Source organism: Oryx dammah, unplaced genomic scaffold (genome assembly GCF_014754425.2).
Source record: "Oryx dammah isolate SB20612 unplaced genomic scaffold, SCBI_Odam_1.1 HiC_scaffold_19, whole genome shotgun sequence".
In the NCBI taxonomy this organism is placed as follows: Eukaryota; Metazoa; Chordata; class Mammalia; order Artiodactyla; family Bovidae; genus Oryx; species Oryx dammah.
In genome coordinates, this window is record NW_024070203.1 from 33,114,251 (window position 1) to 33,130,265 (window position 16,015).

The following is a 16,015-nucleotide window of genomic DNA, read 5'->3' on the forward strand; positions in this document are numbered from 1 at the left end:
CACACGGTACGTGACTAGAGGAGCCCTAAAGATGCACTTACTCAGTCACTGGCGGGGGGTGGAGGGGGCCGGGGGGTGCAGGGGGAGACACAGTGGATTCAAGGCCGTGCCTCAGTTTCCAATTCTGGCTCCTACAGCTGCAGTCAGACCAGTCACATTCCCCATGAGGTCCTTCCTACTGTGTGAAATGGGTCTGTGGGAAATCACCTAAATGATATCAGAATCTTTCATACCATAAAATACAAGACAGCTACAAATCACCAGAAATTCAAGCATGCTCTCTCTGCAAATACACAACTGGTTAATCACAGCACCAAAACCGCACCCTGTTTATAAGTGGTTCTCTACCCTGACTGCACGTTAGAATAACGTGGGGATTTTTAAATTAAATGTAAAAATAGATTAAATTTATTCTGATTTAAACTGTGAACAGGGGCAGGGAGTCCCTTAGGGAGAGGCCCAGGTACTGCAGGTGACCCTAACGGGAGGTTTTGCTGATCACACTATCCACATTCTCCTCATTACTGCAGTGCTCAACCTAAATGTGTGTTTAAATCTCTTTGGACTATCAGATCTGTGCTCTCTTGGGTAAAATGACATAAGAGAGATCACCACCACAAAAAAAAAAAAGAGAGATAACAACCACAAATAAAAGCATCAGGATAAAACTAAGTATTTACCACAAGAGGGAGTAGGTGAACCAGTTATCGGTTTCTAGGAAACCAGTGTAGTTTGTCAGCAAGAATTAAAACATAAGTCATCCTTCGGTATATGGAGGTCGGGGCAGTATGGGGCGGGGCAGACTCTAGGACCAGACCCTGAAAATACCAAAATCTATGGACTGTGGACACACAAGTCCCTTGTATAAATGGGAGTAGTATTTGCATATATGACCTGCACATCTGTACATCCTCCCCTAACTGTCTCAACTACTCAATACCCAATACAATGTAAATGTGAATGCTATGCATACAGTTGTAAATACAACGTAAATGCTATGTATACAGTTGCCAGCATGTGATAAATTCAAGTTTTGCTTGGCAGATGAACCCTCAAACCCTGGATACATAAGGTCAACTATATGGGGCAAAACACCCTTAAATAAACTGCAATGATACTTCGTTACTAATTCCAGGCATCTTTGGGAAGATTCAGGAGTAATTTATAACGATTCCGAGACACTAGTAACAGGTAGAGAGGAGAAATGAGCAGGTCTCTTTCTGAGAACAGCCTGCCAGTGTAATGCAAAGAGACAAAGCAGTACAAAGGGGTATAAAGGAATGGGGAGGAAAATGAATCAGCCAAAGATTAAGGAACCAATATACAAATTAAGAGAAACTTACTAAGGTACACCTATTTTCCTATGGTTTCTCCATTTGATTATACGATGCTAAAAAAGCATATTAACAAAAGCACTGTTAAACGTTTACTCAATCTTGCCAAGTTAAAGCTTCAAATCCTTTGGCTAGCAGGGCACACCCAAGACCAGACACCTGCTCGCTGGGTTTGGCAAAGGCCTTGTGAGGCAAGTTTTGTAATTAAAGAGGAAGTTCCAGTCCCGTGGGCTTCCCTCAGCTTATGGATAGAAGTGCTGGTTCCCCAGGTGGCTCAGCAGTAAAGAATCCACCTCCACTGCAGGGTCAGGATCCTGGGTCGATCCCTGGGTCAGGAAGATCCCCTGGAGGAGAAAATAGCAACCCGTTCCAATATTCTTTCCTGGAAAATACCATGGACAGAGGAGCCTGGTGGGTTACAGTCCGTGGGATCACACAAGAGTTGGACATGACTTAGTGACTAAACAACACTCAAATCTTAGAAATATGTTCAACGAAATCTGAAAAGGTTGGTTTAAACAATTATGGACCACGGGCTCAAGGCCCAAAGTAAAATGCATTCCTAAAATGTTATACTATCAAGAACAGATCTCAGAACCAGCTGCTTTAGATACCTCCACCCAAGTCTAATGTGGCTGAGTAACTTATGACTGGAATTCACATGTCTACACTGGAACATTACACCAAAGCAAAGTCAGTAAACTGAGAAGGTGTGTTCAACTATAACATAACAGAACATGGTTTAAAAGGTAATGTAAACAGCGTTCAGTATCAGTCCACTTCCCCTGGAAGCCATTTCATCAACTCTTCGCTGCACTAGGTATTCACCTGCGAAAGATACTCCAGGGCCAATGCGTGTGATCAAGTCACAAGTAACCAAGACACATCAATGCTCAACAACTATTTCCTGACCTAAATGAAGAACAGCCAACAAAACTGACCCAATGCTCCTGCTGCTGGTTCAGAAATAACACACACGGTATGTGGGATGTCTTCTGCACAGCTGTATGCTCAGCAGCTCACACAAAGGCACACATAACAAATACTCTTTGAAGAAAGATAAAAGTACATAAAGGGAGCTATGGTCCCAAATTTAAAAAGGTTTACAAGTAAGACTGAGGCCAATGATCTATACAAAGCATAAAAATGTGTATTTTTCATGTCTTTGTAAGTATACTGGCAAAAAGCCACGTGTCACATCTATTTCATCACAGAATGAGGCATTGTACAGAAGAAGTACATCTTACACAGAAAAGTATATTCCATTCAAAATAAATTTCTTATTAATTTTAGCAGTTTGCTAGAAATCTTCTAAGATGCAATACATATTTTCCTTCATGTACCTAAGAAAATTCTTCTGATTTCAAGTCAACCATCATCCCCATGAACATTAAATGGAGTCTATGCAGAAGCAGAGGTGTTCCCAGGGCTCCATACGCTGTTCTTCAAGTGGAGAGGGCAACCAGACAAAGTGGAGGAGAGGCAGGTAAGGAAAATCTTTAAAAGTATGCCTTTTGATTCTTTTCGATTATTTAACTCTGTGAATGTATTGCCTATTCCACCAAATATAATTAGAGAGAAGAGAGAGTGGTGTTCAGGTTTCTGCCTTGAGTCACCAAAATGGATACACAGGTGGCAGAAGCCAACCTCAACTGCTCTGGTGTGTGGCTAGGGTGAGGAAGGGTCACTCAAGGTGGAAACAGGTTGAACTTTCAGAATCTCGTGCACACTGAAGAAGAGATATGCAGTAAGCACAGCAAAATCAAGTATCCAGTTTGTTGGTCAGCTTGGAAGATGCAGTGTCCACAGCTCCGCAGACAGACCTGGTGCTGGAAACCTGTGAATCCTCTGCACGTGGAGGTAACCTGAAGACAGAAGAGGAGCCACCCTTCACCACAGGCTGAAGGCAAAGAAGCTTCCACAACAGGCTAAAGTAAATGTCTATAAAGGAAACGCAAAGAGGAGTGAAATCCATCGAAAGAATCTTTGCAGGCAGAAGGCATGGGGCGGTGGCCAGGCTGATGCTGCAGGAGCCGCCCACACAGGGTGCGAAGGCCAGAGCAGGCGCAGCCCGGCGACACAGGTAAGCCGCTCACATGGGCGCTAGTCCAGCACATCTCAGCCAGGAAAGACTGAGGAGAGCGCCGAGGCCACGGATGCCTGCTCCAGAGTAGTGACTCACTGGAAGCTGGAGATTCACAAATTATTTCACACAGACACACAAACTCAGAAAGGTTTAGTCACTTTCTGAAGCATTCAGTCAGTACTCATTATTTGTGGTAGTTTATGGTCTATTAAGTCCAGAAAAACAATATGCAAATGCTGCACCACCCAATGGCTTCAGGGGAAGAGTGTGCATATACAACACATATATACCTACCTCAGACAGTCAGCAATGTTCAGTCCTAAGAACTCACCCTAGAAGAGTGTTTTCTCTTATGAAAGAAATGAGCTCCAGAAGAAACTGGCCCAGCACCAGAGTTGTTTGCACCACGCTGTGACTGCATCCTCTGGCCACCGCCCTGAGGCACGAGCAGGACCGCACCCATGACCTGGCCCAGGGGACCATGTCCACAGAGCAACTCACTCTGTCCCCCACTCCCCGAACATATGCACCAATGACAAATACTGATGTGAGGGTTACAGACACATTTCAGCAAATTCACAAATACAGCCCAACTGTCCTCAATTGACAGATAGTGCAGATTGGGGAGCTAAGCCTGAAAGTAAAAACTCAAGACACCTCACGATGCCAAGAGATCCACCTGACACCCTTCACAGCACTGAAGGAACTGCCTTTCAACCTCTAGGGAAATATACTCAAATTACTGTAAAAATTTGCAAAATTTCTAAAACTTGTATTATACATGTGTATGCATGCTCAGTCATGCCCATCTCTCTGCAATCCCATGGACTATATATAGCACACCAGGCTCCTACATCCATGGGATTTCCCACAGGCAGAGTATGAGAATGGGTTGCTAATTCCTCCTCCAGGGTATCTTCCCAAACCAGGGATCAAACCTGAGTCTCCTGAAGCTCCTGCACTGGCAGGTGGATTCTTTATCGCTGAGCCACCTGGGAAGTCCCTGATACAGGGTCAGTCAAGTCAAAGTCAGTCGAGTTCAACTCTTGCGACCCCATGGACTGTAGCCCGCAAGATTCCTCTCTCCATCGGATTCTCCAGGCAAGAATACTGGAGTGGGTTGCCACTTCCTTCAAGGTATATGGACAGAAAAAAGATGCACAGAAGCCCAACTGGGACTAAGAAGAAACGGCTTAAATGGTAAGGAGCTTTAATGATTTCAGAAAATCTTAGTAGCCTAAAGGAAAGGGTTCTTTTCAAAACAGATTCACTCACAGCCCAAAATAAAGCACATACTAAAAACAGTCTTTGTAATTCCTTAAAAAAAAAGAGTAGGGTAAAAAGAGAGAGGGATAACTGAAGTTTGGCTTAATGCAGAGAAGAGAATCTGCCTTAGAGAGAACCATGGAAACCTGCAGAACTGTGTTCTGTCCAGAAAAAAAGGGATAGGGGAAAGGAGGCTCTGGATCTCCCTCACTCTCAGGCCTCAAGGGAGGCATGAGTTTTCTAAAGGGGTGCTTAAAAGGAAATGAAGAGAGAATTGAAAATCATACTTCTGAAAAAGGGCTTGTACTTAAAAGAACACTTACAACTCATTAATAATAAGGATGCCAACAATGTAATTTAAACATGGAGCAAGGAGCTGAATAGACATTTCACCGAAGTAGATAGAGGAATGACCAAAAATCATAGGAACATACGCTCCACATCATTAGTCATCAAGGAGGTACAAGTTAAAACCACAAGATACCATGTTATGCCCACTAAGATGTTATTTAAAACAAAACAAAACACCACCAGTGAAGATATGGAGAAACTGGAACTTCATACATTGTTGGTGGGAACAGAAAATGATGCAGCCAACTCCAGAAAAGTTTGGCAAGTTCTTAAAAAGTTAAACACAAACTTACCATACAGTCCAGCAATCTCACTCCTAGGAATCCACCTGAGAGAAATGAAAATGGATGTCTCCAACAAGACTTACACATGAATGTTCACATCAGCGTCATTCAAAACAGGCTTCAAGTGGTGAAAGAACAAACAAAGTGTGGTCTACCCACACAACGGAATGCTACTCAGCCACCAAGAGGAATGGAGCAATGATGCATATTACAGCACGTGTGAATCCTGAAAATCTAACGCTCAGGGAAAGAAAGCCTACAGAAAGATCGTATGCTACACGATTCCACTGACATGACATGCACAGAAAAGGAAAACCCAGAGACAGAAAAGAGGCAAGCGGCTGCCAGGGGCTGGGGGAGGGAATCTTCACAGGGTGATGGAAGGGCGCTCAAAACGGATTACCTTCATCAATGAAGGACTAGATTCTCTGTGACAGTTCTTCATAGGAAGACTCAGAATGTGAATGTATCTTCAACTGGAAACTAAACAAGTTATCTGAAATGAGGTATAATTTAGAACTTGGAATCATCCATCTTCTCTGTGTGGGGCAAAAATAAATTCCATTTATGAATAACTGCTTCAAGTGTACTTTAATTATGAGAAATCTCCTGAAGTAAGGATAAACCTCCTCTCACCGAACAAGAGCTCTCAAGACTGCAAGGTGGAGATTCCTCAAGAGGCCTCCTCCGCAGACCTCCCCTCTCCCCACCTCAGCCTGGACCCCCAGATTACACCAGCACATCCCTGGATGAGAGCTGCTGTTGCCGGGGAGTACCTGTCACCCTCGTCTTGTGACTGAAGGGCAGGGCTGAGCGCCAGGGTGGGAGCAGAACTTAGTAAGACAAGGTCATGGGAAGCACCAGGACCCAGCCTGAGGCACCACACTCAAATAATTACAGGAAGCATGTAAGCACCCTCCTCTGGAGTGAGTGCTAAGTGATTCCTGTGGATGTGTCCCCTCCTTGATTTAATTAAATGCTCAAGAAATACAAACCAAACAAGGAGAACAGCAGAAAAATGATTAGCTTCTCAGATGCTGGAGAGATCCAAGATTTATTAACTGTAATCACAGTTTAACAGGCTCTGTTCTTTCTTTCCTTTTTAAAAGTTTTTATCTTTCTCATCAAATACTTTCCCCATCAAAAGGAGAGAAATTATACCTTGATCTTGACTGCAGGAACACACACAGACGAATCCCCAAACAATATCCAGTAAGGGTAGTCATGCCTGTGACTGAACACTTGTGACTCCCTGAAGCCTGGGAGCAAGAGATGTCTTCCCTGTGGACTGCCACACAAGGGTCTGTGTTTCCACACTGCCTTCAGGCTGGAGGAGGAAACACTCCAGACACGATAAATTAACGCATATACATGGAATTCTAGAAAAACAGTACTGATGAACCTATTTGCAGGACAGGAATGGAGGTGCAAACAAAGAGAATGGACTTGTGGACATAGCAGAGGAAGGAGAGGGCGGGACAAATTAAGAAAAGTGGCACTGACATACACACACCATGTGTAAAACAGACAGCTAGTGGGAAGCTGCTGAGTAACACAGTGAGCCCAGCCTGGCGCTCTGTGAGGACCTAGAGAGGTGGGATGAGGTGTGGAAAGCTCAAGAGGGAGGGGATATATGTACAATTATGGCTGATTCATGCTGTTGTACTGCAAAAACCAAAAGAACATTGCAAAGCAATTTCCCTCCAATTAAAAAAAGTCACTAAAATTGGCGGCTGGCCCACAAAGGCAGCTAGCCCCAGGAAGCCCGTTTCTTAGGGACCAGGACTAGGGAATGAACTGAGTGAGCAAGGCTGCTAACTGTGATTCCTCTTCTCCCCCCTCAGGCCTTTGGCTAAAACTCCCGCCTGGAGCAGGAGCCAGCTAACCAGCTGGAAGAGCAGAACACTTATCTGAGGCTGGACTCGAGCACTAGTGGCCAGAGCCGATAAAGATGCACACTGGCTCAAGGACAGCAAGCCCACTTTGGGAAGAAGCTCTCTCTACCACTCCACTCTGCTCCTTGGATTTGGAGATCTCTCAAACCCTGGATCCCTTTTCTAGAGGCTCTCATGATACAAGAGTTGGATTTCTGGGATTCCCAACCTGATGAAAATGCTATCTCAGAATCACAGAGATCACCAAACGTAAATGCAAACTGCTTAACTTCTCTCTGGGCAAAAATGAATAATGTCACCTTTCTGACCAGTTACTACATATCAGGAACTGACTCCGTAGTGGGATAAACAAGCTTCTTTTTAAGTGAAACAACTGCAGGCTCCATGACTGGGAGAGAAGTATAGAGACAGCCAGCACAGAGCAATGGGATTTCAGGCTTGAAAACGCCTGAAGCCATACGATGTGAGCACATACTGTCCAAACTGGGACACTTTGGCAACAAAAAGGACATTACTGAGGCTAGGATAATCGAAAAAAATCAGGACTGCTTAGTCACAGGGGGATCACAGTCATTTCTCTAAAGTCCTCCAATGATTCCCCAGCACTCCAGAGTGAACTGTAAGCCACAGCCTCGTCCTTGTAAACTGGGAAGACACCTCAACCACAGGACACGTCACATGGGATAAGAACCATTCACTTCCTGTCTCTCCACCCTGGCAAGTCTAGTCCGCAAACCCCAGGGCAAGTCTATGTCACATGGGCCTTGGTGTTGCACCTTGATGCCTGCCTGTCACGTGGTGGTGCCCAGCAAACACCAAAGGGAGCAGTGACAGCTGTGGTTGTCCATCCTCCGCCCGACGTTACCGTGTCTTTCAGCAGTGTCTCCCCTGGCATGCTTTGTCCACCCACAGGCTCAACTTCACAGCTCTCATCTCCTAGCTATGGCACCAGAGGCAAGTCACTGAATTTCAGTGACTCAGTTTAAACACACAGGAACCATGACAATACACACTTCACAGGGTTACTGGGAACACTAAACAGGTTACTAGACCATGTCAAGTGCTTTCAACAATGCCAAGCCTTCATCGTGAGCACCAGGAAGTTTCAGGAAGGCAGTGCTATCTGTCCCTTTTGATTACTGCTGTATGCTTGCTTCAGAAATAATGCTTGGCGGTCACATAACAACCCACACTCTTCCCCCTCTTCCCTGCCCTGCGTCCTGCACTTTGCCCCAGCAGTACCACATCTTCCACCCCCCACATGCTTCTAGATCCATAACAAGTACAGCACCACCCCCTTGAGCACAGGACACCAGGGTCCACCAAACTCTCCCAGCCGCTGTCAGGATGCTTGACCTCAAGCAGGCTACAAGATGCTCCTGAGCCTCCCACCTGCCAACTGCTCAGTTGTACAGTACAGACGGTGGTTGGGGGATCAGAAACAGTTCCAAGAACTTTTCATGTCTAGTACTGAAAGCAAAGTTAACTATGGGGGTCAGGGCTGAAAATAAGAAAAGATGACTACTCTGACCTTAAGGAAGGAAGGTAACTACTTTGAGCATTCAAACATATGCTGTATACAAAGATATAAACCCTATAAATCAGAAACAGCAGTACAAACTCAGCTTACTTTTTAAAAAAGAATTTTACAAAAATAAAATTACCTAAAATTAAGCCCACCATTGTACTTAAATATCCGGTTCCACTTCCCAGGTTAAGAAAAGACAATCCTGGTTGAAGTTTCAATGCTTCCATAACTTCAGAATAAATGCAAGGTGCTGACAAGTGTATGTTGCCATGCTTCCAGGCTAAGTCTTTGTACGCATTGTCTCGGTAGCCTTCCAAATAGTAATCTCCGCGATCAATCGCTCTGAAGGCTTGCTCCACTCTTTCAGTGCGGATATACTGGGCTTCTTTTAAGTTATCAATTAAGTCATCATTATCTTCCCCAGCACTCACAGCTCCTCCCATGATAGTATTCAAATCAAACCATAAATTTTAAACTGTAATAAAATTAGCAGAAATGGCTTCCAATAATGTAGTGTGGTTTTGTTTTCCTTTTAATATTGCACTTGATTTCCAAAAATAAATTAATCCTGAAAGGGAAGAATAAAAATAAACAGGTTTAAATGAATGCTCAAAAGAAAAGTAATTCTAGTTTATTAAATATATAATAGTCATTATAACTAACAACCACTTCTCAAGGACATAGTCTCTTCCAGGCACAGAGTTAAGCTCCTTAAATATAGTATTTATTCTTAAAACCACCACAAAGGGTAGCTGAAGTGTGATCTCATCTCTCCAGAGAGGAAACCTGGGACACAGAAGAGTTAAGTCACCTCATCTTGTGAGGCCCAGTATAGCAGCCACAGGTCACACAGGGCTGCCTAGACACAAGCTGATTAAAATTAAATACACCTAAAAATCCAGCCAGTCACACCAGCCACACTCCAAGTGCTGAACAGCCCCACATGACCAGTGGCTGCCATAGTGGACAATGCTGCTCTGGAAGGTGATGTTGCTGGGGTGAGGTCCCTGGTGGTCTAGACTTCAGAGACCATGCTCATCATCACTGAGTCACGTGGACTTCTACAGAGTGTGGAAAGCCTAGATAAATATGCACGTGTTACTTCATTTAAAATTCCTAAACAATCCATTAACAATTCCTAAATACACCACATAAATTCAAAATGTTAACAGAATATATTACCTAATCACTGAATACAAAATGGAACTTAAAAACAGACTCATATATTTAAAATGTGTGTATATATAAATCTATATATATATATGTACATACATATATACATATACAACTATTAAGATTTTGTTTGGTAAATTCTTTCATGATGAGACCACAAATTTTGTTAACAACTTTTAATAGTTTAAGCACTAGAACGTAAGTTATACACACATACGTACAACAAACTTCTTTAACAAACTCAGCATAGTTGAACAGAAACATAAGTATAACTTGTTAAAATAAGAATTTCGATACTGAATAAACAATTTAAGCTTTATTCAACAAGTTAATAAGCAAACTCATATATCAATTAAATTCTAAATTAATAAATCAGGTAAGGGGGAAAGTGAGAAATGAAATAGCCATAGCCAAAAACAAGCATTCTGACGCCCACTCTGGCCAGGAACTGGAGAAGAGAGAAGCAGCGAGAGGAGCAGGGTCCCTCACCACCAGGCTGCCCCACTGTCTGAGCCCCTCTTGTCTTCTCCTACTTCCCCCACTCTCAGAGTCTGATCATAAACTCGCCTCTCTCCACTAAAAAACGAACAAACTGGAAGTTTCGCATACAATTTCAGAAGGCTCCTGAATTCCCAGAGGCCCCTGAGTCCACTGTAGCTTAGGAACATCTACTACAGGTGACAGTAAGTTAAGTTGCTCAGTCATGTCCAACTCATCGCGACCCCACGGACAGTAGCCTACCAGGCTCCTCTGTCCATGGAATTTTCCAGGCAAGAGTACTGGAGTGGGTTGCCCGTTCTCCAGGGCATCTTCCTGAGCCAGAGATCAAACCCGGGTCTCCAGCATTGCAGGCAGACGCTCTACCGTCTGAGCCACCAGGGAAGTCCTTACAGGTGACAGTAAGTCAAGTATTAACACGGGAAATTACATCTCCATTTAGAAGGTGCAGGGCATCGGTGTTTCAGATCTACCACTACAGGCCTGAGACACAGGCACTCTGAAGGCTGGAGAGAACACCACCTTGTCACCCAGGGGCACCACACACTGTGGAAGCAGACTTCCCTGATGCCTTTCCCTCTAGTCTGGTAGGAAAGACAAACAGATCTGAACAGAAAGCTCAAAGGGTAATGCAGGAGGAAGTCAGGAAAGGCTTCCGGAATATAAGGTACAACCTGCTATGATGCATGTTTCTTTAACACAAATGAAAGTTACTTAGTTGCTCAGTCATCTCTGACTCTTTGCAAGTCTGTGGACTGTCTCTGTGGACTGTACCCACCAGGCTCCTCTGTTCATGGAATTCTTCAGGCAAGAATACTGAAGTAGGTTGCCATTTCCTTTTCCCTGGGATCTTCCCAACCCAGGGATTAAACCCAGGTCTCCTGCACCACAGGCAGATTCTTTACTGTTTGATCCACCAGAGAATCCCAACACATAAATGAGCTCACATTCAACACACAGAGTAATTATGTGGAGATAAAGATGAAGGTGTGGTGGTCACAATATATGTGCATGTTCTGAAATGACAGGAAGGGACAAGCTTCCACACTTTAGAGCCACACTTCAGCAGCTTATGAAAACTTTCAACAAAAAGCTGAGAATAGAGTACCTTCCTGTAAGACAATGAGACAGTGTCTTCAAGTGATCCAGGGAACTGTGCAGATGAAAAATCGCTAAGACATTTTCCATGAATTAAAACAGGCTGCTGCTGCTGCTGCTAAGTCACTTCAGTCGTGTCCAACTCTGTGCGACCCCATAGACGGCAGCCCACCAGGCTCCCCCGTCCCTGGGATTCTCCAAGCAAGAACACTGGAGTGGGCTGCCATTTCCTTCTCCAGTGCATAACAGTGAAAGTTAAGTCGCTCAGTCGTGTCCGACTCTTAGCGACCCCATGGACTGCAGCCCACCAGGCTCCTCCGTCCGTGGGATTTTCCAAGCAAGAGTACTGGAGTGGGGTGCCATTGCCTTCTCCGTAAAACAGACTAATGAAGGCTATAACCAGGTTCAGATTTTTTAATTTTAATAAATAAAAATGACATGTCTCCAAGTAAAATGATATCCAGGGCCTGAATGTCAAAGCAGGTCAAATGTCAAAATGTCGAAGCATGGTGAAAGCAGGTCCATGAACACTGGGGTTACGACTGTGGAGGACTGATTGACTAAAGCCAGGTCCAGACCCCAGCAGAGACATAGCTGCTCTAGAAATTTTATTGAGATTGTTGTTTCTGCTGGTACAGCTGGCTGCACAGGCTTTGAATGTTAGACCCAAAGCTATGCTTCCCACAAGCCCAGCTGCTTTGCAGAACAGTAGGTGTTTTCAGAGGTTACAGTAGATAACCCAGGACAGACTTCTCAGGCCTTTGTAAAGCTCTCAGAAGACATCAAGGACCCCAGACCAAAAGTGGAAAACAACTCGCATAAGCAATTCCAAAATCAGATGAGCACAGAAGTTACATAAGGATGTTATAGGGCACCCAGCCCAGACACAGGTGGGATGAAGAATCAGAAGGATTGCCTGGAGAAGCACAGACAGCAGAAGGAAGGAAAGGCGTCTGGGAATGTAGAAGAGATGGGGGCCACGTGACCATTCAAGGCACTATACACAGCACTGCAGAGCTGAGCCTGGGGAAGAAAGCAGTGCTGCTGAGGCCAGAAGAACCCAGGATCCAGGCAAGCTGGCAGGCCCCGGGACACAGAGCCTGGGCCTCAGACTGCCAGGGAAGGCTCAGAGACAGACAGGGCACACTGAGGGACTACAACAAGATGTTACGGGAAAACCAACACCCACTGGAAAACAAAAGGACCTTTAGAATGGGAACTCATTATTTGGTCTGTAGAAGACAATATTTAATATTTACACAGTGGTATCAGTGCAAACATAATTCCTGATTTAATCTGAATAGTCGTTTAACCGCCCTGGGCAAATGAGAGTAGAGAAGTCAAGGGGCGTGGGAGCTAACCCTCTATCTGTAATGGAGAGTAAGAGCTGTCTACGCTGCACAAGTGTCTCAGTGTGCACCGTGGAGGCAGCATTCCCGTGCTCTGTGGCGGCTCCATGCCATACCATTCCCTCTGGTGTCAGTCTCCTGCGTAGAGACAGGTGGAGCCAGGAGCTGCTGTGCTGTCGTCAAGGCCTGTAGTATCACTTAACCTTCTCAACTGTGTGCATGTGTTATGTGAACAAAATTGACAAGGTAAAAATAAAGAGAGCAGTATTGATTTATTTAGACCAGATGAAGTACAATAGAGACACACGGACAATAATTTCCTAAGGAATAAAAATACACTAAATAAAAGTATACAGCAGAAAACTCAAGGAACAGAAAAAGGTCATAATATAAATAATTTACATCACAGAGCTTCAAGATGTCATTTTATCATATACATTTTTCTGAAAAAAAGTGAAAGATGAATCTCATATTACATATCAATTATATGCATAATTATTATAAATTCCATTTTATAATATTCACTGATTTGATTATAATAGTAGCATACGAATTCACAGAAAACTTGAAAACCAAGTAAAATAAAGATTACTGATAATCCTAACCTTCAAACAGCCACTATTATTTACTTTCTAAGCATGAATATTCTTGTTTCTTTAACACAATGTTGGTAATATACTGTATATATATATATTTCAGACTTTCACTTGATATGTCTTAATTATTTATTCATGCCATCAAAAATACTTGCAAAATCCAAGGCCATGATATGCCACAAGACAGATGCATCAAGTAACCAATCCCCTGACTATGGAGCAAGAGATTGTAAATTGATCAAAATCAATGTACATATGAGGAGTTTGCAAGTTAAATCTGTAGTGAATATTTTGATAATTCAACCATAATCCCCTAACTTGAAATAGTTCATTTTTTATGAGTAAAGAAAACCCATTACAGCAGTACGTCATGGGATGTGTTTGCCATTTAATTCTGAGGTAATTCCATCTCAACCATGCGAAGTACCAAACACAAGTCAAGAGACCAAGGTCCAGCCTTGACCCCAGTGACAACTTTGCTGTATGGCCTCTAGGCATCCCTCCAGGACATCATTTCCTCACCTGTGAAATGAAGAGGCTAAATTCTGATTCCTAAGGTTCCCCAGGGCTCTGACTTCTCTGCTAGTTGGGCATCGGTTAAACCTGCATTTGAACACAACTGAGTTTTAGTTATCTAGGAATGAGTATTCTTGTCTGTTACTTCAATCACAATTTTTTCTACTCCCCTCCTGCCATTTTCTGTAACACAGAAAAAAAGTTTTAGGGGTGTTCAAATCCTACATTAAACATAAAAGCAAAATAAGGGCTCTGAGAAGAAGAAAGGATGAAGGCAGCAAAGGACAAAATGTAGAATAAAGGACTGAATAGTTTAAGGAAGCAGTCACCTTTACTCCTAGAGCACAATCTCACCCCGCAGCCTTTTTTCGCTAGGACGTGTCTGGCGTGGAAGAACAGAGGGCACACTCACAGAAGCTCACCTGACATGATTCGTAAGTGCTCCAAAAGTTGCTTGCTATTCTTTCAAAATCAGATCTGTGACTGGAATGTATTTGGCTGAGGGGAAGAACTACTGGCGGCGCAGTTTAACATTATGGTGTCTTTCAGGCAGCTCAGGGATGTTTTACAGAAGGTTAAAGACAAGTCAAAGGAGGTGGGAAGCAAGCAGATGGCAGACAGATGTCATGAAAGGGGAAGAGAACAGACTGAACACTGACTCCTCCCTCCCCTCCTGGCTCAGTGGCAAGCAGCCAATGGCAGCTCCTGTGTGCTCCTCTCTCTGCAGAGGTGGGGACAGAGAGCACCCAGCTTTGGGGGAAGAAGATGAGTGACCCACACAAAGCAGAACACGCTATCTGAGGGCATGAACAAAGGACCTTTCTTTTTGGGGCCCTCAAGGATCTTGTCACGGGACCCATGGACCAAGGTTGCTTTGAGTACAGAGGCAACCACACAGGGGAAAACCTTTTTCAATGACGACAAATAGATATAAGAGAATACAGAAAAAGAATAGGATAAGCTAGGCTTCACTACTCCATGCCAAATATTGCTGAGAACATCCACTTAACTCTACATCAATGGTAATATAAACCTTACCCTTGTTTCAACAGTGGTAACATACACATGGGCAATTTCCTATGCACCTACTACCTACTAAGCACTGGAGTCTGTATCTTCAGCATACCTATGAAGAGGCACCAACTTTATTTTACTGAGGAGGACAGAGCTCAGAGACCACGAGACAAGCTCACAGATAGCAAGGGCTGAGCCACAACTCAAATCCGGTCTGTCAAGCCATGAACCTTCCTGAAACACAACAGCTGGCCCACAGGCTCTTGAACCCTCACTCAGAAGAACTTCCCATTCTCTTAGCTGAAAAGATGTTCAATTCGGCTCTCCTTCCTTCTCCTCAACCTCTCATTTCCTCCTTTTCCTGTCTTTTGGACTCTTGGTTCCAAAGAAAGTTCAAATCAGAGGGAAGGAAAGCATCTGATGTCATTTACTGACCATGCATCTCAGGCCAGTTGTTTAACCTGTGGTCTTCAGTTTCCCTGTCTATAAAATGGAAAAATAACCACATCATCAACTTGTGAAGAGTAAACAGTGAGCTACATACAAACTTCTCAACATACACACCATGAGGGTATATCTTGTGAGCTGGATGGAATTGGAGGAATCAATCTGAACACATGGTATGAGTTTACAGTATTTATGTGTATGTTGAGAACATACACACACACACACACACCCCTCGTTTATGAAGGCCTAGAAGATTGACAAGGACTGCTTTTCACTCTGTCGACCTCCCCATCGGCACTGAAGGCCCTAAGGGTCCAGGCCCCGTCATCAGCAAGGACTCTGGCATCTGAGCTGCAGGTCCTCTGCTGCCAGACTTAACCATCATCCTGGGTACCCTCACAACTGTTCAAACTCCAAAGCCCCAACAACTGCACTGCCGAATCTCGGAGGAGCTGCTCCAACTGCCCTCCAGGTCCTCATCTCATTCTCCAAGCATGTCTTGTATCGAATCACTGACCCTTCCACCACTGTACTTAACCTTCAGGCCTTGAGCTCCTGTAAAAGGTCAGACCGCACGTAT

General features: G+C 44.0%; 1 protein-coding gene and 1 long non-coding RNA gene across 16 annotated transcripts in view; both read right to left on the reverse strand.

The window, feature by feature from the left end:
• Positions 1 to 16,015, reverse strand: part of PCMTD1 (protein-L-isoaspartate (D-aspartate) O-methyltransferase domain containing 1) — a 48,107-nt gene that overhangs the window by 19,518 nt on the left and 12,574 nt on the right. For 9 of the 15 annotated variants that reach the window (XM_040261192.1, XM_040261195.1, XM_040261191.1 and 6 more), the window contains 2 exons: positions 13,981 to 14,061; positions 8,881 to 9,312 (listed from right to left, as the gene is read on the reverse strand). The exons of 1 other annotated variant lie outside the window; for it this stretch is intronic. In XM_040261192.1, the coding sequence (XP_040117126.1) occupies positions 8,881 to 9,187 (307 nt within the window). In that variant the 5' untranslated portion in view covers positions 9,188 to 9,312; positions 13,981 to 14,061. The remainder of the gene's footprint in view (positions 1 to 8,880; positions 9,313 to 13,980; positions 14,062 to 16,015) is intronic. 5 more of the 15 variants (XM_040261205.1, XM_040261204.1, XM_040261206.1 and 2 more) reach the window with 2 other exon arrangements.
• LOC120878565 lies at positions 710 to 6,724 on the reverse strand. The gene is made up of 2 exons (XR_005724582.1): positions 5,331 to 6,724; positions 710 to 3,199 (listed from the first exon to the last, which is right to left on the reverse strand). It is a non-coding gene; the product is annotated as an uncharacterized LOC120878565 (long non-coding RNA).